We start from the raw sequence: 26,140 nt of genomic DNA on the forward strand, positions 1-26,140 counted from the left end.
CTTAATCAGCTAATCACACTTTCATTCCGACATTCCCTGCCTGCTCCTCTCTTCAGTGTGACCCTGTACTTCCCACCAGGCATTCCTGCTAAATTCTGTAGGAAAAGGGAGATCACATGAAAAGTGGCTCCCCTGGCTCATGGTGATAGATGTTCTTTGCCTCGTTTGGGACTCAGGCCTCAGAATAGGCTCCTTGAGCCCTCATCCTGCACTCAGCCTTCTGAAACAGCTTTAGAACGATGCACAACAGTCTGAAAGAGGTTCCTCCCTGCACGCCGCCACTGCAGCCATTGAGAACTGAGTCTTTGCCACCTTGAACTTTTCCCAGTGGCTGTACTGGGGTGTGAGCTACCTAATGGACTTCCTGGCATAGGTTACCATTCTTAGGCCAGGATTAAGACTCATGCCTGCAGACCACTCCTCAAGGGCCCTGGTGCAAGGGGAGAGTGGAGAGCTGGGTGGCACCAATGTGGGGTCCCCCTCCCTCCTGCATGCCCTTCCACATCCCCTTCAATGCACAGACCTACACTTGCTGGCAGTGGGTACAAATGGGGTCTTACATAACTCCAAGATGTCCCCCTAAAATGTGAAAGAAGTGTCATGAGGTCACTAGGAGCTGGGGATGAAGAAAAAGGCTCAAGCATCTGCTCAAACATCTGCTGTGTCATTTTATCCTCACCGCTCTCTGATGAGTCAGGTCAGAAATTTTTTCTCCCCATTGACAGATGGGAAAGTTGGAGCTCAGAGGGGAGGGCCAGGCCCACAGTGATGGGGAGCCCAGCCCCCTCACCGAGCTCTCTCACTTCTGTGCCCGCTCCACGAGGTCCTGCTGCCGTCGTGCTGGGGGCAGAACTGCAGCAGGGAGGAAGTGTGATTTACTAGCAGCCATACCACAGCTCCAGCAGGGAAGGTATGCTCGTTTGAAGGCTATTGCAAGGCAGGCCCTCCCATACAAGGCCGGGGAGGTGTAAACTGGTACAACCCTTCTGGACAACCATTTGGTAATATGAACCAAAAACTGAAAAATACCATATCCTTTGAACCGGCACTTCTACTGCTGGGAATTCTTCGTAAGGAAATAACCAAAATCAGACAAAGATTGAACTCAAGAATGCAAGATTTATTTATAATAGCAAACGGTTGAAAGAAAAATGTCCAATAATAGGGACATAAGGCATAGTATATTAATTCACTAGAATATTATACAGCTGTTAAAAATATTTTCGAAAATCTTTAGTGACTAAAAAAACTCTAAGTTAATAAGATATGATAAAGTAGGATAAAATTATATGTATCTCAAATTTCTGTAAATAAAACAAAGATGATATTTTAAAAAGCTGAAAGGAATGCATCAAGATGTGAATTGTGGACTGGGCAAGGTGGCTCACATCTGTAAGAGCAGCACTTTGGGAGGCCATGGTGGGGGGACAGCCTGAGGCCAGGAGTTCAAGACCAGCCTAAGCAACATAGCAAGACCCGGTCTTTACAAAAAGTAAGAAAATTAGCCAGATGTGTTGATGCATACCTGTAGTCCTAGCTGCTCCAGGGGCTGAGGCAGGAGGAGTTCTGAGCCCAGGAGTTCAAGGCTGCAGTGAGCTGTGATTGTACCACTGCCCTCCAGCCTGGGCAACAGAATGCGATCCAGTCTCTTAAAAAATAAAAAGATATGAATAGTGACCATTTCAGGGTGGTAGGGTAGATTAGGAAGAATTAATTTCCCCTCTACTTTTGTGCATTTCCTAATTGGAAACATTAGCATAATTTTATTTTTTAAAGGCTTATTTTTTAAATTATAAAACATGAAAGGAAGGAGAGTGAGAAGAGATCTTCTGACTTACCAGCCAGGTACTGCTTCTCCAGCCCCTCCCCACAATCCAGCCATCTTATTTTCCTGTGGCAGGTGGCCTGTCCCCCAGAGGGGACAGTGGGTTAAGTGCATGAACATACCTGAGTGTTTGCTGCCCCTGTGAGGTGAGTCCTGCCTGATGCTGAGCCGTTGATGTGTCTCTGGGCAAAATAAAAGTGCTCTGCCTGAGGAGGGGCAGTGACCACAGGGGTAAGGATCAGGCAACACCTCTCCCACCAGGACCGTCTCCTGCCATCCTGGGTTTCACCTTCCCTGCCCTGTACTGTGCTTGGGTGTATTAGATTGATACACTGAGTTTTAGTCTCAAACAAATAACAATTAAAAGTACAGGGACCAGCAGAGAATTGGTGCTCTTGTGCATTGCATGAATAAAGAAAATGAGGCAGGAGGTATAGTTTTTGAGTGCAGGTTGGTTTTTTTTTTTTTTTAAACTTTTAGTTTAAATTTTTGTAGTTGACCTTGAATTCTCTCCTAAATACTGCATGGAATTGATTTCTCTCCAAAAGGCAGTGAATGGCTTTTTATCTGAAACTCAAGTACTGCTAATACAACTGCCACTACATTATAGTGTTTGCTCAATGAGAGGAGCGAATTCCCCCAAATTCACTTTTGAATAGATTCAAAAGAGCCTCCCCATGTGATCAGGCCACACTGAGCTGGGCCTGAAGGCACGATGCCTGCGGTTGAGTGGCAGCTCCCTGGAATGAATGATCATTCCTCAGAAGGAGGCTGTGCTGGAAGGTGGCTCCTTACTCTACCTCCTACTTGCTTTTTGTCCTAGGTCAAGTTCACTCCCCTCTGGGCTTTCATGTCCCAGCCCTTTCCCTCTGCTGGGTCCAAGAGACAGAGCAGCAGTGACTGACTGACTCTGGGAAGCTTTGGCCAGCAGCCTAGCATTTCCCAGCTTCCTGAGTGGAGACCCTCGTGCCTCAGTTACACAAGGAAGATGGCAGTGCCTCGATGGGAGCTGATGAGATGGATGGAGAGCAATATTCAGAGAGGCAAGAGCATCCTCCATTTAGTCCAGGCTGCCAAGGATAGGGCTGAAATAAGGAACTCCCTGTCCCAACCTGGGACGTCTCTGTCCCCATGATGTGGATAAGCCTTCTTTCATCCTTCTCTCCTTCTCTATGCAAATGCCCCACCTTGTCCTTCCCTACAGAAAAAATTCCTGCCTCCTCTTGAAGGAATTGTGGGCTGGGCATGGCGGCTCACACCTGTAAAAGCAGCACTTTGGGAGGCCATGGTGGTAAGGCCCCTCCTCTGTGCCCTGTCACACTTGGAGCACTGAGCTGTCCTTATCCGTGAACGTGCTGCCTCCTCCACCCCACCGGAAACCAGGGTCGGCCTCTGCCTCCCTGCCACAGGAAGCGAACAGCAAATGTCACTTGGGTGGCTGTTTCTCCTCCCTCTTGCGGATGCTGGAGAAAGCCTCCATACCCCATGACCAACTGTGCTCACTGCATTCTGAGGCTGTGGCAGCCTCCCTGGTGCAGGTCTGGAGGCCGGTCTGCACCCCCTGAGGGCCACTGTGGGGATGGGTGAAGGGCCTCTGGTGGCTGGGGCAGGGGCTGGCAGGACCATTGCCTGCAGTTGGTCAGACTGTGTGCCGTCCGCAGGAGGAAAGCTCTCCCTCTGCCCCCGACCGGCTCTTCAAGATTGTGTTCGTCGGCAATTCCGCGGTGGGGAAGACGTCCTTCCTGAGGAGGTTCTGTGAGGACCGGTTCTCCCCAGGCATGGCGGCCACTGTGGGTGAGTTCTCCTCCCTGAGGTGGGTCCCAGGCCCATCTCTGGGAAAGGACTTTGTGAGAAGGGGTCCGGGGAGGGGCATTAGAGGCCCATGGGAAGGGCCATGGGGATTGGCCGATAGGGATGCTGCGTCTGCACAGAGAGGCTGGGAGGGGCAAGATGAAGCCACCTCCCCTCACGCTGCTAAGCTTATCCTGTGTGTGATGGGACCCCGGAGTACTTCGTAAGTCCAACCCTGGGTTTATGGAACTAAATTTGGTAAAGGTCGATCTGGGTCCCCTTCCCCGCTTCAATGAGTGCCCCTCCCTTTGACCACTCCTCCCCACTGTCAGCAGGGCCCTGGGTCTTTCTGCTCCCCCTGAACTGCCTGGGACTCCTCCCGAGACCCACATCCTGCCACACATCCCCCTGCCTTCCTGAGGGCCTGCTACGTCCTGGCCTCGCTCCTGGAAGGCTTCTTTTACCCGTCACATTGTATCTGTCCTAAGTCCCCAGCCTGCTGGGTGACAGCTGGACTTTAATGTGGAAGCTCATTAGGCTCAGCCATTAATGGATGATCATGGCTTAATGTGTTCCCACTCTGGGTGATATTTTATTTAAATAGAGGCCTTTAATCCCTTCACCCACAGTTGAGGGTTGCATTGGAATATGTGGTGAGACCCAAGGGCATACGGACTTTTTAGCTTGAATCACTCAACAGAAAGGTGAATCACTTAAGAAAAAACAAATACATTGCATGCCTGTTCCACCGAGCTGATAAGTCAGCTGTACTTGAAAATATATTTGTATGACCTGAATATTTACCAGAAGCTTTTATAGTCATCCTTTCCATCTATCTCCACAACAACCCTAGCGGACAGGTACTGTTCAGCCCAGTCGACAGATCAGGAAACTGAGGTCCAGAGAGGTTAGAGGCTTGTTCACATTCCCATCAGTTGGTTGGTGCTGATATCTTCCCCTCAACTACCTTCTTTTTTTTTTTTTTTTTTTGAGACAGAGTCTCGCTCTGTTGCCCAGGCTGGAGTGCAGTGGCCGGATCTCAGCTCACTGCAAGCTCCGCCTCCTGGGTTCACACCATTCTCCTGCCTCAGCCTCCCGAGCAGCTGGGACTACAGGCACCCGCCACCTCGCTCAGCTAGTTTTTTGTACTTTTTAGTAGAGACGGGGTTTCACCGTGTTCGCCAGGATGGTCTCGATCTCCTGACCTCGTGATCCACCTGTCTCAGCCTCCCAAAGTGCTGGGATTACAGGCTTGAGCCACCACGCCCGGCCCCCTCAACTACCTTCTATTCCATGCCATCGTGTCCCTCAATTGAGTTGTATGCACTTGGCACCCCATGAGAGGTGAGGATGCTTGTCTGCCTCTGGAGGTGAACAGAGGTTGGTGCAGGAAGGAGGGGCTTCGGAGGTTCAGTAAGACATCAGAAGTCCTGAGTCCTCATCTGGGCCCTGCCACTGACAAGCTGTGTGACCTCAAGAGGATGTGATACCTCTTAGGGCTTCCATTTTCTCTCATTTGAAAAATAAGAGGTTGCCACTGGGTCCCTGTATGTCTGTTTTTTCACTGCTATAAAGAAATACCTGAGACTGGTAATTTATAAAGAAAAGAGGTTTAATTGGCTCATGGTTCTGCAGGCTGTACAGGAAGCATGGCTGGGGAGGCCTCAGGAAACTTATAGTTATGGCGGAAGGTAAAGGGAAAGCAGGCACGTCTTACATGGCCAGAGCAGGAGGAATAGAGGACAGGGGAGGTGCTACAAACTTCTAAACAACCAGATCTTGTGAGAACTCTATCATGAGGAAAAGGGATGGTGCTAAACCATTCACGAAGGATCCACCCCCATGATCCAATCACCTGCCCCAGGACCCACCTCCAACATTGGGGATTATAATTGAATATGAAATCTTGGTGGGAACACAAATCCAAATCATATTAGCACCCTAAGACTGCCTCCAAGCCTAGGTCTCTGACTCAACCATCTTCGACCTTTGGCTGTGTGACAAGCTGGTTCTACAAGACCAACTTTGAGCAGCCCAGAGTCCTGCCTGGGGAGACTCCATTTTCTTTCTCTTACCCTAAACTGGCCCTTCTAACATTTCTCCCAGAGAGGGGTCTGTGCCTGTGTGCTTCAGGTGTCCCGTCCTTCCTGCTGGGCCTTTTCTTAACACTGTTATCACACCTGGAATATCTTCCCATCCCTTTGCTTCTGCTCAACTTCACCCAGAGACTGAGAGCATCCCAAAACAAAAATTGGGACCCAGATGGGAAGAAGCATGAGCCTGCAAACCAAACCCAGAAGAGCCTGGTCACGTCTGGTCTTGAGGGAGGGGCAGCTGGGAGTGTGCTGAGTGTGGTAACACAGGAGACAACGCCCAGGAGGTCAACTTGCCCTCCCTGAGGGCGTTCCATGGGGGAGGCCCTACGGTCTTGGCTCTGGCACAGGCTTGGGGGAGGCAGGGAGAGGGTGCCCAGCCCGCAGGCCTCAGAGCCATGTCCCCCAAGCAGTATGCATGTGGCCTGCCTCTCCTGACAACAAAATCAGGGTCTGTTTACATTTTCAACTTGTGGCCCTGAGATGGAAGGCCCTGAAAAATAGAAAATCAGACTCATTTGCACTTCCCAGGAGGCCAATTATGGAAACACCCCACAGTTTAGGAAGGGGAAAAAAAAAATCAAAGGTTCCAAATCAGGATGCCCTTCATCACACCGCTCCACACATGCTTGAGCGGCAGCTCAAATTAGTTTCCCTGCCACACTGCAGGCCCTGCTCTGGGACACATGTCAGGAAGCAGATGTCGCACCAGCCACCTGCAGGCTGCCCCCTTTAAAGAGATATAACAGCCACAGAGTCACAGCCTCTCGGGCCAAAACTGCCCACCCCCAGAACAGGACTCCATCCAATCTCCTGTCAAGGGCAGCAGCTACAGCCCAGTGGCAGGGCTTTGGCTGTTCTTCCAGCTCACCTCCATCCTCCGAGGGGTCCTCCAACTTCCTGGTCTCTCACTCCCTCATAAGAGCATGTTTTGTACTGGACCAGTGGCTTGTGTGAAATGCAAGTTGCTACAGGACGACTGGTGACTGGGGCACCCTGCCTGCCCCACCCAGGGCCCAGCCTGCTCCTTCAAGAGCAGGTGCTTGAGCCCTGCAGGCATCCTGGAGACAACACGGATGGTTTTTGCAGAATGCTAGATCTGGAAGGAGCCATAGGAATGGTCTAATTACATCCTCTCATGTTGGAAGTGAGAAAATGGAGATCCACGACAGACTGATCATTCGAGTTAGCCAAACTCCCTGGAACCCAGGACTCCAAGTCTAGCATTCTTCCCACTATACCACATTGGTTCACAACCTGCCTGCATTAAGTCACAGGCCAGAACCCAAGGTGTTTCTTCCAGAGCTGTTTCTGGCAGAATGCCCCGGCCCTTTCTTGGCCACCAGTCCAGTGTCTGTCCCACTGCCCATCTCTACAGAGAAATCCCTGCAGCAGCCCCCGAGGGTATTTCTCCAGAGCAACTTGCTGCCACTGCTCCCCATTGCTCCTGCCTTATGACAGCTCAGGGCTGTCACCTCGAGAAAGGTTGAGGTCACCCTCCTGGCAACCATCAGCCCAGCGCTAACCCACACCATCTCCACAGCACCTTTCAAGGTGCCAGGAGGCTCCTGACTTGAGCCATCCTTCGGAAAGCAATTCGTTTGCAAACAAGGGTCACCTCGATGTGACAGTTGAATGCTCCAGCCGCACCTAAACACTGTGAACATCCAACTTAGCCCCTTCATCCCTTCATACGTCCATCCCACTGCCATCTACCGATGAGGAGAGAGAACCCCCCCAAAATGAGCTGCATCCATGGTCAGTGGCAGAGCTGAGACAGGAACGCACAACACAGGTCTCTTGACTCCTGGGATTTCAGAACTGGTGGTCGTCTTTAAATCAGTTTAATCCAGGCCCTCTGGTCCCCAGTTACTCCGTGTTACTATCCTGCTGGACTTGTGTTCTCTGGCTTCATGTTTGCACACGCTGCCTCTTCATCCCCACCCCCTCGTCTTCTCCTTGTGTCCCTCACACCCAGCCCCGAGAGCCTGTTTTCTACTTCCTCGGCCTGCCTGTCTGAGGCTGCAGAGAGAAACACATCGCGTGTTCAGCAGGGAGTCTCACCAAGCTCACCACGGCATAGAACATTTTTCCAGCACACTCTTTTGCCCATCACTCCTTGCCAGAGACAGCTGCCTGTCCTCCAGCAAAGCACCTAGCCCATGAGGTGGAGCAGGAGCTGAGGGCAACTAAGACCCAGCTGCCCCAGCAAACTCCCTGCCGCTCTACCTGCGAGCCTTACCAGCAGGCAGAGGGCTCTGTCCTTGGGGAGCACTGGGTGGTTTTGGATCTGGCCCTGAAGCTGTATGACCATGGATGCCTTTCCCTTCAGTTGTTACCAGAAAGCAGGCAGCCCCTTCTGTCTCCCAGAGCACAGACCAGGAAAGCCCCTCCACTTCTAGCCAGGAAGAAAACACACCCTTGGATTCACCTTCCAGCCACTGTAATCTGTTTTGCTGGGAGCACTTAGCCCTGGGCCTTCTGGGTGAAACAAAGCTGCCCGTGTCCTGTGCCCTGAGTCTGGCTACAGGAGTGGCAGTCAGCCTCAGAGCTGGGATTGCAGCTCACCTCGCTACCAACCAGCTTGGGCAAGGCACGACTGCTCATGACTCGTGCTTCGTCTCTCGGTGTGTGTGTGAATGTGTGTGCATGAGTACATATGCGTGTGTGCACATGTGTGTGCAGATAACTCACATGGATGTCACAGGGGGACTCTGTGAAGGTAGAGAGGCAGCACACAGAAACACTGGAAATAGCATTCTATTAATGGGAGAAATCACTCTGAGCCCAGACAATTGCACTCCTCTCTGGCCCCCATCTGTGAAGCAGAGGGCCTCCAGACTCCCTGCTGCCCCTGACATTCTGGAAGTGGATGATCCTCCCACCTCTCCTCACTCATGAGTCCTTAATGCACTAGCCTTTGCCCAGGAGCAGTGGCTGGGATGACCTTTTCCATTTACTGCCTCTTTGTTATCTGTTTGGTCTCTTCTGTCTCTATCTGTCCAGGCTGCTGTTGCTCTTTGTCTTCCTGAGCCCTCCAGAGGCCTTTCTGAAGGTTGTGGGAGATACCCTAAAGCTCTAAGATCTGGAACTTATGGTGCTGGTGGTGGGATGTACTTTTGAACCTCTTTATGCCTTTGCGAATATTCTTACAGGATGCAGGAGTGGAGAAGACCTGTATCAAAACGCCTGTGTTAAGGTCCTGACCTCTGAGAGCTGCTGTGGGGTGCAGAATGCACTTCACTGACCTTGCCCCCTCTCTCTGGGGTTGAGGACCCCAGGTAGGGTCACACCCCTGGAGAGATGGTTGTGAACAGCCCATGGACTAGGAGCTCTAATCCATGTCAAGGGTGAACGTTGCCTGTGATTTTTTTCTCTTACCCCTTCTGTTCTGTCCTTTCCTCTACCTGCCAGTTCCTACCCTCCTCCTCCTGTTCCTTCTCCCCTCCTTCTTCTTCCTCCACATACCTTTGGATTGGTTGATGGAGGCCATCCCCATAGGACATTTGATTTTACTAGGGGCTTTTAAAGGATTTTAGGTGAAAGAAAAGAAAGAAAGAGAGAGAGAGAGAAAGAGAAGGAAAGAGAAAGAGAGAAAGGAAAGAAGGAAAGAAAGAGAAAGGAAAGAAAGAAAGAGAGAAAGGAAAGAAAGAAAGAAAAGAAAAGAAAGAAAGAAAGAAAGAGAAAGAAAAGAAAGAAGGAAGGAAGGATAGAAGGAAGGAAGGAGGAAGGAAGAGGAAGGAGGAAGGAAGAAAGGAAGAAAGAAGAAAGGAGAAAGAAAAAGAGAGAGAGAAAGAAAGAAAGAAAAAGAGAGAGCGAGAGAAAGAAAGTTGGGGGAGAGGGAGGGAGGAAGGGGAAAGGAAGGAAGGAAGGAAAAGAGGGAGGGAGGGAGGGAGGGAGGGAAATAAAGAGCATATGGCTTGTATTACAGTGAAGAGCCCGCAGTTCAGAGTGGTTAAGTGATTTGATCAAGGTTCCACGGCTAATAAGTGGCAGAGACAGGACCAGAGCTGAAGTCCCATGCCTCCCCGTCCAGGGCTCTGTTCTTTTCTCCATTTTGCCTCCCATGAGCTGCACAGGGAGGGTTGTCACCTTGGGCCTGATGTGACTTCAGACATTGGAAGCCTCATTTCCTGATTTGGAAGTGAGGTGCCCCTGGCCCAGAGCAGCCCTGACAGGCCCGTTTCACCCTGCAGGCATTGACTACCGTGTGAAGACAGTGAATGTGGACGACTCTCAGGTGGCCCTGCAGCTGTGGGACACGGCTGGGCAGGAGAGGTGAGGAGCTGCCTGAAGTTCTGGGCTCCAGGGGGAAGGTCATGCATGCCTGACCCGTGGCCCTTCTGTGGCAGGTACCGGTGCATCACCCAGCAGTTCTTCAGAAAGGCCGATGGTGTCATCGTCATGTACGATCTCACAGACAAGCAGTCGTTCCTGTCAGTCCGGCGGTGGCTGAGCAGCGTGGAGGTGAGCTGGCGACCTTCCTAGGAGCATTTAGGCTTGATTGTAGTTTCTCTTTTCTTCTCTGTCCATCTCCCACCTGAGCCTCTGCATTTTCAAAATCTGATTCAGAACTTGCCTTTTCCAGAACAAACTGATGCAGTCGTTTGTTCCTCTGTTCATCCAAGTTCCCGGTACCAGGCTAGTTACTGAGGACCCAGAAGTGAACAAGACAGACATAGTCCCTACCCTTGTGGAGAGAGGGACACGGAAAATCCAGATTATGCCAGCAGCTGTGTCGTTGCTGGGCCATGAGTGAATGGGACTGGATTGGGAGAGGGGACATAGTGGAGTGTCAAGGAAGGGTCCTGGAGAAATCAGTGTTCGAGCACAACCAGATTCTTCCCTCATTCTCACCAGCACCTCTTCCCACCCCCTGAGTCTTTCCAGCTCCAGTAGGCCCAGCTATGCCCTGCCCGGGAGCCACACCATGCAATGTTTGGGGGCCTCTGTCACAGCTCTTCACACAAGAGGAGGTTGATCCAGAATGTGAGGGCTCCAGGCTCACCTCAAAATCAAGGGTCTTGGCAGGGCCCAAGAGCAACTGTGTTATCTTTGCATTCTGAATTATCTGGGAGACTCTACTTTTATGATTCCTACTTGCAATGTGTCACTTTGTACATGCTTTTTTAAAGTTTTTCCACCACTCCAATGCAGGCTTCTCAAGGCCAGTGCCAGTGTGGACAAGCTACGAATTGCTCTTTACCAGGCCTCGGCTGATTCCCTCACAGAACAGCCAAGTAGGATGTCCCACCCCTCCCACCAGCAGGATTCATGGTTTGTTCATTTATTTGTTGAAAATACCTGCAGGCACTATTCTGGGGCCTGGGAGTCCTAGCAGTGAATAAAAGAGACAAAGCTGCTGCCCTCATGAAGCTTATGTTCAGCTCTCTGCTCCAAGTCCATAATACCCTGCATATACCATCACATACTTACCACGCTGCTACAAATCGCTTGTTTACCGGCCTGTGTCTCCATGCTACCTAAGAACAGAAGTTGCATCTTCGTTGCCATAACCTGGATGCTTTGCATGAGGCCAACAACTACTGGATGAATGAATGGATACCAGATTGCTCTGAAGGCAGAATCTTGGAGTTGTCAATGTCTTTGACCCTTTCGGCTCTAAGATCCGTGATCCCTTTCACCCAAATCTGTTTCTCTGTAGTTTCACCTGTCTAGGTCACCCATCTCTCTCTTGTTAATCTGCATCCTTCTGATTACCAAGAAAAAATAAGGAACAGAATGGAAGCCAGATTCAAGGGTTTCTCAAGAATTTGCCTAATACCTATTATTTCTCAAAATTACTATGCCTAACACACTTATAAATGAGAAAAATGCAAGTTTTGAAATGTAGCTGGTGGATTGCCTATACACCAAACTAATAATGGAAGCAAATGGTATGGGTGAATCCGGCCGTAATTCCTTTCTAAATTTTGGAGTTTATGACGTGATTTTTCTCTTCTTTTCTTTTTTTACTTTTGTTGTTGGCAGCACTAAGCAGATTTATCTTCCTTACAGAAGTTAAGCACCAGGAGAGAAGTTAGGGATTACCTAATCCAGGGGTTTCCAGACTTTCTTCCTTGGAGTCCTGGAATCAGACTGACATTCCCCAGAGATAGAGGGGTGGCAGGGGAAGATTTAGTGGTCATGGATCCGGGTCCCTCGTCCCCCATCTCTGTCAGAGCTGCCTTGCCTTTTTCAGCATATTGGAGGTCAAGTACAATTTTGTTAGACAAAAGGGATTCCCTTTGAAAATCTCCCGTCTAGTGTAGCCATCTCCTTCAAAAGTGAAGAAAGGGAAGCCCTAACTTCTCCAGGGTCACCTGTCCTTTCCATAGACATTTAGTTGTCCCCCAATATCTAAATTGTGGTGTGTGCTAGGGCTAAGCCTCCAGGTGGTCTGGGATTAATGGGAATGGACGGTGACAAATTTATGGAACTGTGCTCTCTGCTGCCATTAAGGGGTGCCGTTTCTAAGGCTCCTGTCTGGCACAGAGCCTGGGATCTAGAAGAAGACATGGAATAGTTTGGTGGTGGAGGTGAAGAAATCTCAGAAGGCCATCATCACAGCTTGAAGCCTGAGTTTAGTCATCCCCCAGAAACGTTCCTTTGTGGGACAGGGCTGGAATGCATCCGCACCGTGTGGCTGCTAAGAGGCCCAGGGAAGCCTTGGTATGTCTGTGGGCTCGGGAAGCCCGGCTCAGATGGGGAATCTATCCATAGTTAAATCAGAATGGTTTATGTGTAAACAGGGCTTTTCTATATGATTTGTAGTTTGAGTTTTTCCTTTTTTTTAGATATTAGCCGAAGATACATTTAAGCTCTAATTGATTATTCTAAACCTGGATGAACATCAGGATCACATGTGGAGCTTTTAAAGGGAACAGAGGCCAGGGTCTTCTCTCCCAGAGTGATTCAGGGCCTGCAAAAAAAAAAAAAAAAAAACTAACAGTTCCCCAGGGAATTTTGATTCTCAGCCACCACTGTTCCTGGCCTAAACAAGTGCTCCTTGAACCCTAACGTATATGAGACTCTCCTGGGGACCTTCTTAAAATGCAGTCTCTGCTTCAGCAAGTCGGGGCTGGGGCCTGAAATTCTGTGTTTCTAGCAAGTTCTCGGTTGAGGCTGATGCTGGTGGTCCAGGGATGACCCTTTGAGTAGAAGAGCTCTCAATCATTTTCAAAGACACCTGTGACCCCTCACCAAGAATTTACTAAGCCTCTACGGCATGTCCAGCACACACTAGGAACTCTGGGACTCAGTAGGATAGACCAGGAAACGCGTTCAGTTCAGCAGCGCAGAGTTTCAGAAACAAGCGCAGGAGGCTGTGTCAAATGGCAGAGTGTGTGTCAAAGGTGTGGAACGGTGGCATCAGAAATGCAATTATGCTCTAGATTCTTGAAAAGCTAAGTCATTCTGCCTTGGCAACCAGCAATCAGAGGTGTCAGGTGATAGATTAAAACTTGACACCTAATTTGATCTGAGGGGAACTGAAAATAATAAGTACCTTATATTTGTGGAGCACCTTACTTTTCCAAAGAGCTCCAAGCACTTTACCAACTCCCTCGCCCGGAGATGGGAGGGTGGAGGGGGAGCTTTAATAACAGTCTTCAAGGTTCTGAAGCCTTATTAATAAGTGAATGGTGGCCAGCTGTTCACAGTCCCCCTTCCTCCCTCAACTTGAAAAGCATACAAGAAAAAAGGCCTTCAGTGGCTGTACATGCCTGCATGGGAAAGACGTACTCTTGGAAGAGGTTGTGTGGGGTGGGAACAGATGCTCGGGGGAGGTAGTGGAGCTCCCTGAAAGGAAGTTCTTACTATCCCATCTTGGTCACTTCCTGGCCATGAAACTTTGGCCAACCATTCAACGAGGAAGCAGACCAAATGACCCCTCCTGGCCCCCAAATTCTACAGTGTATGATGGCATTTGACTATCTCTGGGAGGCCAAGACGGAGCAGGAATGTGTGTGGTGAGAAGATTCTGGAGAGTCCTTCCAGCCCAGAGGGAACCAAAATCCTTTGGTGCAAGAGAGCGCCGGTGCTGCTTGATGAGGTGGGAAGGCTGTGGCCTTGCCCTTGTTCTGCTATTTCACCCAGCCCAGGCAACTTTACCTTGCCTGCAGGCCTTCTGCAGAAGAGGCCCAAGCAGGGCCCAGACGCACTCTGTGCCGATTCTCCTGAGTGCCTTATGGGAAGTCACCGCAGGCAGTCTTTCAGCCAACTCGGCATTTCCAACCCACCCCCGATTTCTTATCTCAGTTGGGTAGAATTGGTTTAACCATTCCAATCTGGAAAAGAAAATAGTCAGGCTCTAAGGCCCCATGTGTGGCCATGGGACAAACTGGACATCAGAAGACTCCGGGGCCTGTGTCGGGTAGAGAAAATAGAATTTAGAATGCCAGCCTATACGAGCCTGTATGGGCTGGTATTTCCCCCAGAGCCAGATTGCTGGCCCCCAGTGTCTGCAGTCCTGGGATGCTGAACTTTGTTGAGAGCCTCTTGCCGTTCTGATAGCACTAGACTGCTAGGTGTATAAGTCGAAGAAGTGAAATAGAATTGGCAGAGTTAAGCCGAATGGACCAGTGTTTCCGAGCTGGAAAAAAACGTGGAGATTAATCTAATGCAACCTCTTGTTTTATAAGCCAGAAAAACTATGATCCAAAAAGAGGAAGTGACTTTCCCAGAGGCGCCCACACTTGTCAGCAGCACCACCCGATGCAGAAGCGAGGGCTTTGCCACACCGCACCGCTTCTCTCTTGTCCTGTGGTCTGTGGCTGAAATCTGGTCCTGAAAAGCAGGTGTTTCATTTACGTTTGAGTCCTTCTTGCTTCTCTCTCAAAGCAGGACAGTTCTTCAGCTCAGGGGTCCTGGCCCACTTCCCTCTCCCTTCCTGGGCTGCTAGCTAAACCTCATTCTGCGATCTGTGTCATTGGTGACAATGTACAGCATGGTGCAAAAAATAGTTTGATTTTTTTTTCTCCACGTTCCAAGTTGAGCTTGAAGTGCTGGCAGTTTAAAACGAACCACACAAATAAATCTTGTTTTGACTCATAGTCCAGGGGATGGATAAATATGGAAACCCCCAAGATATAATTTTGCAGTCATTTTTTTCTTAGCATAACTGCATGCTTTAATGTGCTGAAAAAATTCTTGCTTTGGCTCCAGAGAAATAGCAGCACTATCCCAGCTAAGTGCTTTTTCATGCCTCCTAGCAAATAGATATTAAAACATACACACACGCACACACACACATGCACACAGGCAACAACCAACCAAACCCAACAGCTGCACATTCTGAGCTGAATGCCAATCCACTGCTCCAAGTTGACAGCTCTTGTTATTTAAAGTCAGAGATGGGTGATCTTTTGAATTTCAACAAGTCTGTCTTCCAACAAGCTCAAGCTCACAGAAAGTCAGCTGAAATGACTGAAGCTGGAGGGAGGGCTCTCTGTTAGAGGGTCATAGAACAGAACCTGGCTTTAGAACAGAGAGACACAGAAAAGAGGAGAGACTCAGATGAGTCACTTGGAGAGATGGTGACAGAGCTAGGGCAGAACCCACATCTCCTAAAGAGAGATTGTGTGCCTGATGAAGGAGCTAAGATGACTTCACTGCAACCTGTCATGCCGATGGGATTTTTACCAACATCTCTCACAGTCTCAACATCAGAGTTTGAGTAGACCTGAAACCTGTTCATCAAAGCCCTAGGAGGCTTGAAGGAGATGTTGCTTTCTCTAGGAGGTAATTCTGAACATCTCGTGCCAAGTGGTATGCAGGCTGAAAACCTAGTTAGGTATGAGAAAGGTATACAGTTTAGACAGATAGTTCAAGACTTTTGGGGTTGAAGTCAGAGAGGACCATGAGATACCTACCCCAATACCAGCTCCTCTCCCTGCCCCTGTGTCAGAGACTGATGACCCGGGCCAGGGAGATGGTGACTGACTATGATAGTTAGCACATTCTCTGGTCTTATGGATATTCTCATTTGTTTTTGCCAAATCTCTGGAGATGAGTCTAATTCTCCTTTATCAGTGGCAGGCCAGGGTTCCTGGAGGGGAATGAGTTGTCCAGAGTGGCTGTGTAAGAAAAGAACAATACAAAGAAACCGCAGCTCCTGCTGGGTGCTTTGCTTTTAAATTTTTTTTTCTTCTCCTTCTAAGCTCCTTTATTTTTATATCCAGGAATTGCTTTGGTGTTTTTTGGTTTTGTTTTGTTTTTTGTTTGTTTGTTTTTGTTTTTTTGTTTTGAGACAGAGTCTTGCTCTGTCACCCAGGCTGGAGTGCAGTGGCGTGATCTCAGCTCACTGCAACCTCTGCCTCCCGGGTTCCAGCAATTCTCTGCCTCAGCCTCCCGAGTAGCTGGGATGACAGGCACCTGCCACCACACCCAGCTAATTTTTGTATTTTTAGTAGAGACGGGGTTTCGCCCTCTTGGCCAGGCTGGTCTTGAACTCCTGACCTTGTGATCTATCCACCTCGGCCTCCCCCCCAAAAAAAGAAGAAACCTGCCCTTTCTTTTCCCAGGAGGGAAGAGGCACCATTGCTGTTTATGGTGCACAGGACCCAGATGTTGGGTTTATGACCCATTCCCTACCTCATCCTACTGGGTCATTCAGTACCCATCACCCCCTCTGCAAGCCATCGCCCATTTCAAATAATAGCAAAACCCGGGGTAGAATTCTGCCCTGGGATTTCAAGTCTGATGCTCATATTTTCAGAGTTTCCATGTCAAGAAATCCCACAAGCCTTAATCATTCCTCACACATAAATCTACAAATATCTCTCTCCCATGTGCTCTAAACAGCAAGCTGCTTGGCCCATTTCCCTGCTTCCTCCTCCTTTCTTCCCTTTCCGTGAAAAGCTCTTCACACAAGTATCCTGTGGCACAGCATGGTCAGAGGAGGGGGTGTCCCCATTAGCGAACGCTCTAGCTAATGGGGGGGCCACAGGATTTCATATATGCCGTGAGTGGCTTTCTCACTTTCAAGTAGTTGGAATATGTACAATCCACTTAGCACATCAACTGCAGTGTCCAGAATTTAATCTATTTTTGAGGGGTCAGAAGACACTGTAAGATCTTGTAGTGCCTTTGAGTCATCATTGCAAACACACAGTATCATCTCACCAATAGATACCGTGTTTAGAGAGTTCCAGTTAATAAGACACTAAGTAGCAGAGACTTGATTGGAAATAAGAATCTAGAGGAAAAGGCTGTAGAATGAGGACCCATATACTCACGAGTTCTCATAATTCAGTGCTTATGGTGTTGAAGGTTCTTTCGGATTCTCTGAGCCTTAACTTTCTCGTTTGGTAAATAAGAATTTTTTTCCGCCTATTGAACTGCAGTAAAAATGAATGTACAGATTAAGGAAACATTGAGGCTTAATTTCAAACATAATAGCATTTAAACTTAAAATCGGTATACCTGTAAGATGGACTTTGGACATTTATTTGAAATGCTCAAGTAAAGCAGCTGAAGTATTGGCAAAACTGTAACTGCTTATTAGCTTCTGTTATCCCACAGGTCCCTCTATTTAGTAAAACATTTAGCTACAATGAATAACTATTTGTTACTAAATTATGATTAAAAGCCCCTAATTAAATAAGTAAAAATAACAACCTTCTTCAATGTGCCAATTACCACATTCACTCCCTGAATGGCAGTCAGTGGTCCCGGGCCCTTTGGGCGCCATCTGGAGAGATATCTACAGTGCTCTTTTCACCAGGGAGGAGGTGGAGACCCGGGAGGAGGCCCCTGGCTGGTAAGCCACAGCCGCTGTGGGAGTAAACAGTGTGATACCTTGAATAAACCTGTGACTTCTGGCCCAAGCAGTGCAGCTGCTATGGCTACAACGTTCCTTCTCATACAGGGCTTTCTTCAGAGCCAAAGCACCCAGTGACAGGGGTCTGTGGTGCCCGCCTCCAGCGAGGCACATGGCAGTCATTTATGGAGCCTTGTGGGTGCAAGACCATGAGGCAGATTTGGATCCAACCCTCAGAAGCTTATGTGCTATCATGAGGCCTCTGGTGACACAGTTTCTAATCAAAGCAGCCTCCAGAACAACTCCAAGCCATGGGGCATTCATGGCCTTGGTCCATCGGACTAAGCCTGGCCATTTAGGAATACCCTGGAAGGGGGCATGTGGCCTGTTGGCATCAACTGTCCCCTCATCCAGCACACCTGGGGGGCCTGCTGTTCTATCTAAGATCCAAGGAGCATCGTGAAGGGGGAGTGGTCATTGCACACACAGGGACTGGGAGACAGCACAGGCAGTCCTAGGGCACCTTGCAGAAGTGTGATAAACTGAGGCTCTTGGAGAAGGTGGGTGTTTTCTGCTTTCAGGATGATTCTATTACGGCCTCACTTTTTATGGCAGCAGGGGATTCTCAAGCCAGGTCCCATCTGTCCAGCCGACATTGTCAGTCTGCCCTCTGGGCGATCCTATGACATGCCTCTCAGTTGAAAACATTTTCTGTTCTGCAGGAAGCTGTGGGAGACCGGGTTCCTGTTCTTCTGCTGGGTAATAAGCTTGACAACGAGAAAGAGCGGGAAGTCCCCCGGGGCCTCGGAGAGCAGCTTGCCAAGGTAAAGAGCAAGCGACAGAGTGTAACCCCGAGGGAAGTCGGGCAAGTGCCTAGGAGCCTTAGTGGGGACTTTCTCTGGAAGTGCCATGGGAAGGGAGCAACTGGGAAAGATGGGTGTCTTGGCATCATGGGAATGGCCCAGCTCCTGTGCATGTAGAACTCTGCATAGAAAGCCACAGGTTGCAAGACGGGGTTGGTTAGGGACCACTAGGGTATGGGAAATTATCCTAAAGTCCCTTCCTTGTAACTCAGAATTATAAATTCTAAGATAGCAATAGTTTACTTATTTCAATCCCCTTCCAATCTGCATTTCCACTTGATCAGCCCCAGGGATGAGAAGCTCACTCTCTGTAAAGCAGTGTGTTCTTCTGTAGACCACTGCGTTAGAGAGTTCATCCTTTCTGTCAGGATGGAGCCTCAAAGTCGTGAACTCAAGATAAACCCAGGAGACACCCTGGAAAACCTACCATTAAAATAAGCATGGGGCCTCTTGCCCAAAAATGGAATCAATGGGGCTTAACGGAAATCAGGCAACAAAGCGTGGTTCCTTGGCTTCTCTTACTGCCTCAGAGTTTGGTTTGTGTGTCTGGGAGGATGGGGTGCTTACCAGCCCCATGAATCTGTAATTCTTTGCATGCTCGTCCTAAACAGGGTTTCATGAGTTCAGAGCCTGGGAGAATGAGCACAGATGGTAAGACTCAAGGAAAAAGGAGGAGGAAGGGCCTGACAGGTGTCTACATGGAGGGTCACTAGACAGTTACGTGTCCACAATTCCAAAATCCAAAAACCTCTGAAAACAGAAAGGGTTGTTTTGTATTTTATCTGGCAGAAACATCTGACCAGAAATGACATGAGGCTATTCATGATTGTAACCTTGCTTTGAAAAGGTGAATACTCGGGAGGCTGAGGCAGGAGAATGGCGTAAACCCGGGAGGCGGAGCTTGCAGTGAGCTGAGATCTGGCCACTGCACTCCAGNTGCAAAAGTTGGCCAAACTAGCAAGCAAACATTTTTAACAAATTTTACATTAAAAAGGTTAATAGGCTGTATACTGTGATAAAAATGGATCAAACTAGAAATTAACATCTGTAAATATAAAATAGGAAACCCAAACAACCTCACAAATTTAAATAAGTCAGGATATTGAGTTATCAAAATGTATTACAGACAATCAAGAAATTAATATCAATGCCAATATGACATACACATTGTCCATGGAAGGTGACCAAATTTAAAAGAAAGCTGCATACTCTTAAATGTGTTTGTAATTAAACAAGCATGACAGCTAAGTATTCCACTATCTAATCAAAGATAGATATAAAGAAAAAAATTAGAGCCGGTGCGGTGGCTCAAGCCTGTAATCCCAGCACTTTGGGAGGCCGAGACGGGCGGATCACGAGATCAGGAGATCGAGACCATCCTGGCTAACATGGTGAAACCCCGTCTCTACTAAAAAATACAAAAAACTAGCCGGGCGAGGTGGCGGGCGCCTGTAGTCCCAGCTACTCGGGAGGCTGAGGCAGGAGAATGGCGTGAACCCGGGAGGCGGAGCTTGCAGTGAGCAGAGATCCGGCCACTGCACTCCAGCCTGGGCGACAGAGAGAGACTCCATCTCAAAAAAACAAAAACAAAAAAAAAACAAAAACGAAAAGGTGAATATTCAAATGTCTTACTGAAGCAATAGTAATATGTTTGATTATAGAGTGCTGTCTGAAATCCACTGAGGGTGTTATATAATACATAGTATATACATGTATTACCTTTCTAAGATTCGGAAAATTCTGGATTTCAAAATACACCTGGACCTAAAGATTCTATCCATTTTCTTCTATTTTCTTTCTTTCTTTCTTTTTGTCGGTGAAAAAAAAAAACACTGAGACTCGGGAGTTAAGTGATACATTCGTATTATCACAGCTCATCCGAGGTGGGACCAGAACTCAAAGCAGGAAGGCAAATCATGTCTTCCAGTTCTAAGTCCTATGTCCTTCTCTCCCCACTATTCCAACCCCATGGAACTTCTACTCTTTGACAGACTGACCCAAGAGATTGCAGATCTGAGAGAAAGGCAGACAGGGAGAGATAAAGTCCCTGGGGCTGGGTGAGAGGGGCAGAGGGCAGAGCTGCCTGTGGGTGTAGGTGGGGAAAGCTGCACTGGGAGCCTGGCAAAACCTCCTGAACTACAGCCACAGAACTGTCCTCACTCAGCTGGCCTGCATCCTCTCAGGGCATCAGCCTCCAAGAAGAGGCCATCTAAAACCAGGGCCCTGTGCCATCAGCATTGTCGTCATGACGCCAGTCATCTGTTAATGGGAGTGATCAGTGGAATACGATGAGCCTTAGCCAAGGGCTCCCGCACCATGCAGGCAGCACAACCTCATCCTAATGAGCTGATGGCCAGTCCGGTGTACCAGTGCCGACAGCCAGGGCAGCTAGAGTATTAATTAACTGGTGCGAAAGAGAATTCCTACTGGAGTGCCTTATGAAACCTGTCCCCGAGGCCTACGGAATGCCACTGTCTTGGGGAAGGCATGCTGCAAGGAGCTCTGCCATTGACTCACTGTGGGACTGAACAAGCCAGCCAAGCGCCCTCTCTCACAGCAGCTTACCTGCTTGTGAAAGGGGAAGAATGTTGCCCGCCCTGGCCTTTGTGTCTTTGACTGAGTCACAGGGCTGGTGTAACCTGGAATGAGCACGTGTGTACTTGACAGTAATTTGGGAAAGTATAAAGAGGCACTAGACAGCGTATGGTTTCATTGTTTTACAATTGTTATAGCTCACCTGGGAGATGGTTACAGAGCTTGCATTAGTCAGGGAGCCTGTGGAGACAGAAATCAGCCATGTACGGAGTGAGGAAGGATTATGAGGAGGTCAAGGGGCCTGCGAGAGGAAGCGAAGGCTGTAGGTAGATGCACAAGGGGGCTCTCCTACCACCCCCCACAGTCCCCTCTCACTCCAGTACTCTTGTATTCACTCTGATTTATGATTCCAGGACAACAATCTGATCTTCTATGAATGCAGCGCCTACTCTGGTCACAACACCAAAGAGTCCCTGCTCCATCTGGCCAGGTAAAGAGATGTGCTCCCCAGGTGCAGTAACTGCTGTGTCCAGCTGTGTCTGCCTTCAGGGAGGTACCGTATTTCCTGCCACCCAGGCCATACCTCTGACCCCCCTTTCCTCCCTATTGGCTGGAGCCCTCTGAGTACAGGCAATGAGGTCCTAGGCCTTTGTATGGGATTGCAACATCAGGAACAGCTTTCTGAAACAATGCTGTTGGGAAAGAAAGCATCCCTGCCTGTCGCCCCCATTGCAGTCTTCTTCTGAGTCTTAAAGGCTGCCTTTTCCTAGGGATGCTCTTTTTAAATGCAAATCCTTCTGGGAAAGGTCAGATCAGAGGCTCCTCAGCACTGGCTGAAGTCTTAGCAGGGACTAGCTGGAAGCCAACTGGGGGCAAGATTGGGTTATAATGTGAATTCCTGGGTGTGGGAGGAAGGAGTGGATGTGGGAGGAAGGAGTGGGTGTAGAAACCAGAAAGAAGAGGGGCTGTGATGGGAAATCAATGGGAGGTAACCAAGGTAATGATGCTGGTAACACGAAAAGACTGGTTCCTTAAGGCCCTGCCTACACCAAAAATTTAAACAACAAAACCACGCTGGGACTCATTTCCAATACTTAAGCATTCACTCATTCATTCATCCATCTAGGCTGTCATTTCATTCCATGTATTCATCCATCCAATAAATACTTAACAGAGCCCATTTTGTGCTCAGCACTCATTCTGGGGCATTTAAAAATATTTTTCTTTGAGTAATTAAGAGCACAGAACAACTCCTCTATGCATTGGCAAGGTGATGGGGTTATGGAGTATCAGAAGGAAACATTCTAGGCTTTTCTCTGCCCCTGACTCCCTGGGCAAATGCCCTGCCTCTCTGAGGTTTGTCAGGAAGGTAGGAACACCAATCATGCCTTCCTTCCCTGCCCACTCACAGGTTGTTGAGAGAATCAAAGGAGATGTGTAATGCAAAAGTGTTTTGAAAGTTATAAAGCAGAGACAAGGTGTTTACCATTATTTTTAATTCCTCACCTACAATTAATCTGGAGCTTTGGACACAGGGCACAGCCCTACTGCAGAGGTCACAACCCATCAGTATATTTTGGAGCCTCGCCTGTGTGCTGGTTACTGTGATAGGCTGCAGAGGCACAGAGAAAAAAGATAAGTCTTGGTACCAAGCAACTCATTTTCGGCCGAGGGAGACAGCCAGGGAAGCCACGCATTGTGACGCTGGGTGGTGGGGTCATGACAGAGGAAGGGTCAGATGCTGTCAGGGGCACTTAGGCTTACCTAGAGGATCAGGGGAGGCTTCCTGGAGGAGACGTCTTGAAGGATCCATGTCGACTAAACTCTCTGGCTTTACAATTACAGTTGTGCACCTGTACTCTCCAGGGGGAGATATTCAGGACTCTCTCTGATGCCACGGTGAGGGTGGGTTCTCTCCGTGTGGCCCAGATGGTCTGTGACCTGAGGGTGGCTGGGCCAGGTTGCCAGCCCCTGGGCCTATCAACTTCTCCATCACTGACACTCTCTCTTCCCCTCTCCCAGGTTCCTCAAGGAGCAAGAAGACACAGTGAGAGAGGACACCATTCAGGTCGGCCACCCTGCCAAGAAGAAATCCTGCTGTGGCTGATAGGGTCCTACCAGGACTGCCCCCAGCAAGCCTGAGGTCACAGAGCCTGCCCTGATCCTGCACACGGCTCCTGCACAGATGCCGCCCACGGGGACCCGCCCAGTCCTTTTCTTTGTCAGTCACTCGCCTCCCCCGAAAGGAAGGGAAGCACATCCCATCAGGAGAGCTGCTCTTGGAGCGTCTCAGAGTCTTTTCTCTCCTTTCTCTTTCTAGACCCCAGATGCCCATCCCTCCTTTGTTGTTGTTGTTGTGTTCCCTGACTTCGTTTCCTAAGGGAAAGAAACAGATGGGCTTTTCCAGAAAAGCCACCGCGTGCCTTCTCCACCCCCCTTCTCCTCCCCTTGCCCTTCGGAGCCTCAGCACTGCTGTTGCCATGACAACCATGCGGGCCCGACTTGCGGCTTCCTGCAGGCCAAAGGTACAGCCCTCAGGTGCTGCCAGGGTAGTTAATCTTGCTTGGCCCCTGTTCTCCAGCGGCCAAAGGGATACTTTTATACCTGCTTCGCGGACCTTGAGATACCCAAGTTGTTGACTGCAGCAAACCAGGGCGGCCACATTCTATTCTACCCCCGACCCTGGGGCTCCGCTCTTTCCTTTATCCCAGCTTTGAGCCTTCCCTCTCAGCACCATGCCCGCTGCCTTTGTCCCCTTGGGTTTTCTGGAACGGTGCCTTAGGGAGAACCGACAGCCTTTCCTCCTTACCCCACCTACAACCCTGACTCCAGGGTGGACTGTGGGTGATAAGTGGATGCCTGGGGTTAGGGAGTGGGTTGACTTCCCACTTAACTTTGACTGAGAAATGAAAAGAAAACTAGTGGAGAAAAGCCATCTGCTGCTAAACAGAGCGACCATTTCTGGAGGGTATAAATGAGGTATATATAGCTATAGAAAAGCCATTTTCTAAATGTTTCTCAAAATAGCTCTTTGAAAAATCATACGTGATGATTAACAGGGTAGACTGACATGCAGGCAGTGGGGCCCAGCACGAGGGCCATAGTTACTGACTTCATTTTATTTTCTTTTACTTCATTTCAGAACACTGTGTTTTTTTTTTTCATTGTGGCTGTGATGTTGACATTTTGCTGGTGTTTGAGAAGTGAACAGAATGTAGCTGCTGGTTTCAGCACCCCCGATTGCAATAGCACAGGGCACTTGGACTGGGGGAGTGATCTGGGCCCCGTGGGATCCCTGCAGTTGGGTGGCGGTGAGTTCCCAGCCAGCTCCGGCATCCCTAGCCGGCTGTCACAGTACTCTTGCCCTGAGCAGGAAGTCGAATGAAAGTTATTACAAAGATAACTGCCAGTCACTGGGCCTGCAGAGCCAGACCCCCACAGGAAAGTGGGTAGTCCACACCCAAGTGGGGCACAGAGAGAGGGAAAGGGGCAGAAAGTGTCCACAGGCTTCCAACAAGATAGTTGAAGACAACCCTACACAGCCACGTGGATGGGGGAGAGACCACTGGCCAGAGTTCTCAAGGCCTTCCAATAGCCTCCTCCCAGACTCCCAAAATAGTCAGAGGCTCTCTGGGTCACCAGGCAAGGACCTCCCTCTTTTTTGCAGACTTCTCTTTCATTGAGCACTTGCAGGAAGCAGAGAGCCCATGGAGGGTGCCGAACAAAAATGAGGACTGGGTACCAGGAGGTGCTCCATGACCCTAAGCAAGCCCACTCCCTCCTCGGCCCCCACCACATCAGTAAAATGAAGGGACTAGATGTTTGATGCTTTGAGTTCTTCTTGCTCAGATGCACAGGATGACGTATTTATTTTCCATCATCGGCTGGCCCTGGACCCCAGTCCAAGGTTAAAGAGAATTCACAGGAAACTCCCTTCCTCTAGGGAAGAGCAGTGGTGATGGTCCCAGTACTAGGATGAGGCAGGGAGAGGGGATGCATGGGTCACCCAGAGGTGGCCCTCCAGTGTGTGTGTGTGTGTGTGTGTGTGTGATGTGCGTGAAGGGAAAGGAAGGATAGAAGGTCATGGTGGCCGTGGAGAAAGTAAACTCACTCTTCTGCTTTTGACAAACAGCAGCTATAGCTATTGGGATTTATGGGGCAAGCAGACCATTCCTGGGGTTCCCTAAGCCCACAAATGTCTTGATTCCTAATTCCTTGCCCCTGCTTTCCGCTGCTTTCTTCCATTTAGAAACAGGCCATGCAAGGTTTAGGGCAGGAAAGGGTGGCCCTAATGCCCTAGTGCCTGGCCTTCTGGCATATGGGGTAAATCACCATGAGTCTTCAAAGGAGAGAGAAAGGAGCAGGGTGGGTCTTCAGGCCTCTGATGCTCTCTTCCCCAATCCCCCTTTTAAAAAGAGGAGAGGGCCGAGTGTGGTGGCTCACACCTGTAATCCCAGCTGAGCCAGAGGATCATTTGAGACCAGAAGTTTGACACCAGCCTGAGTTACATAGCAAGACCCTACCGTTACACACACACACACACAAAATTAGCAGAGCATGGTGGCGTGAGCCTGTAGCTTTAGCTGCTTAGGAGGCTGAGCCAGGAGGATCACTTGAGCCCAGGAGTTTGAGGTTTAAAGTGAACTATGATGGTGCCACTGCACTTCAGCCTGAGGGACAGAATGAGATTCTGTCTTTAAAAAAAGAGTGGAGGATTGGGACTCCAGAGGAACTCTGAGAAGTTCCTTGTCCCCAGCTGTCAGCTCCCCTCCTCCCATTGCTTTTAAGTCACCATGTTGATCAGAGCCACCCTGGGCTGTCACTCTGGTCCAGAGGCTGCCAGAGAAACCCGGCTCTGTATCATTCACATCGTGTAATGGCCTTGAGCAAGTCACTTAACCAGGATCCACGTTTATCTGTAGATTGAGATTTTCAATGTGTACCTCACAGGGTCATTTTAGTATTAGATGAGGTCATGTATGTAAAGTACCTAGCAACGTGCCCAGAATATAAGAGGTGTTCATAAGCAGGGGCTATTTTTGTTGTCAACATCGAGTTGCTGTCCTGGCCACTTGCCTTGCTTCAGTTTTATATTTAGAACCAGCTAACAGTTACTAAGCATCTGCCCAGAACTGGGCACGTTCACAAACACAACCTCGTGTGAGCATCCGTTTGCCCGAGTTCTGAGCTCATGTCTGGCTTGCCTCTTGCTGTTTTTTGTTCCTATGAGTTTCCTAGGTTCCTGGTTTTTCTATCGGTGCCTGTAGCCTTC

At 49.2% G+C, this 26,140-nt stretch overlaps 1 protein-coding gene across 2 annotated transcripts in view; it reads left to right on the top strand.

Annotated features, from left to right (window-relative positions):
• Positions 1–25,364, top strand: part of CRACR2A (calcium release activated channel regulator 2A) — a 78,915-nt gene extending 53,551 nt beyond the window's left edge. Inside the window, exons 12-18 of one of the 2 annotated variants that reach the window (XR_001883515.1) lie at positions 3,487–3,619; positions 9,906–9,987; positions 10,062–10,176; positions 18,193–18,294; positions 21,282–21,358; positions 22,891–23,089; positions 23,189–25,364. Coding sequence is in view for 1 of the 2 variants with exons in the window: in XM_017862819.1 (XP_017718308.1) it covers positions 3,487–3,619; positions 9,906–9,987; positions 10,062–10,176; positions 18,193–18,294; positions 21,282–21,358; positions 22,891–22,975 (594 nt within the window). In the remaining variant the exon portion in view is untranslated. Of the gene's footprint in view, positions 1–3,486; positions 3,620–9,905; positions 9,988–10,061; positions 10,177–18,192; positions 18,295–21,281; positions 21,359–22,890 lie in introns of both variants that reach the window. The other variant, XM_017862819.1, reaches the window with a different exon arrangement.
• Positions 25,365–26,140: the final 776 nt, after the last annotated feature.

This window comes from Rhinopithecus bieti, unplaced genomic scaffold (assembly GCF_001698545.2).
Source record: "Rhinopithecus bieti isolate Rb0 unplaced genomic scaffold, ASM169854v2 scaffold_2654, whole genome shotgun sequence".
Taxonomy (NCBI): domain Eukaryota; kingdom Metazoa; phylum Chordata; class Mammalia; order Primates; family Cercopithecidae; genus Rhinopithecus; species Rhinopithecus bieti.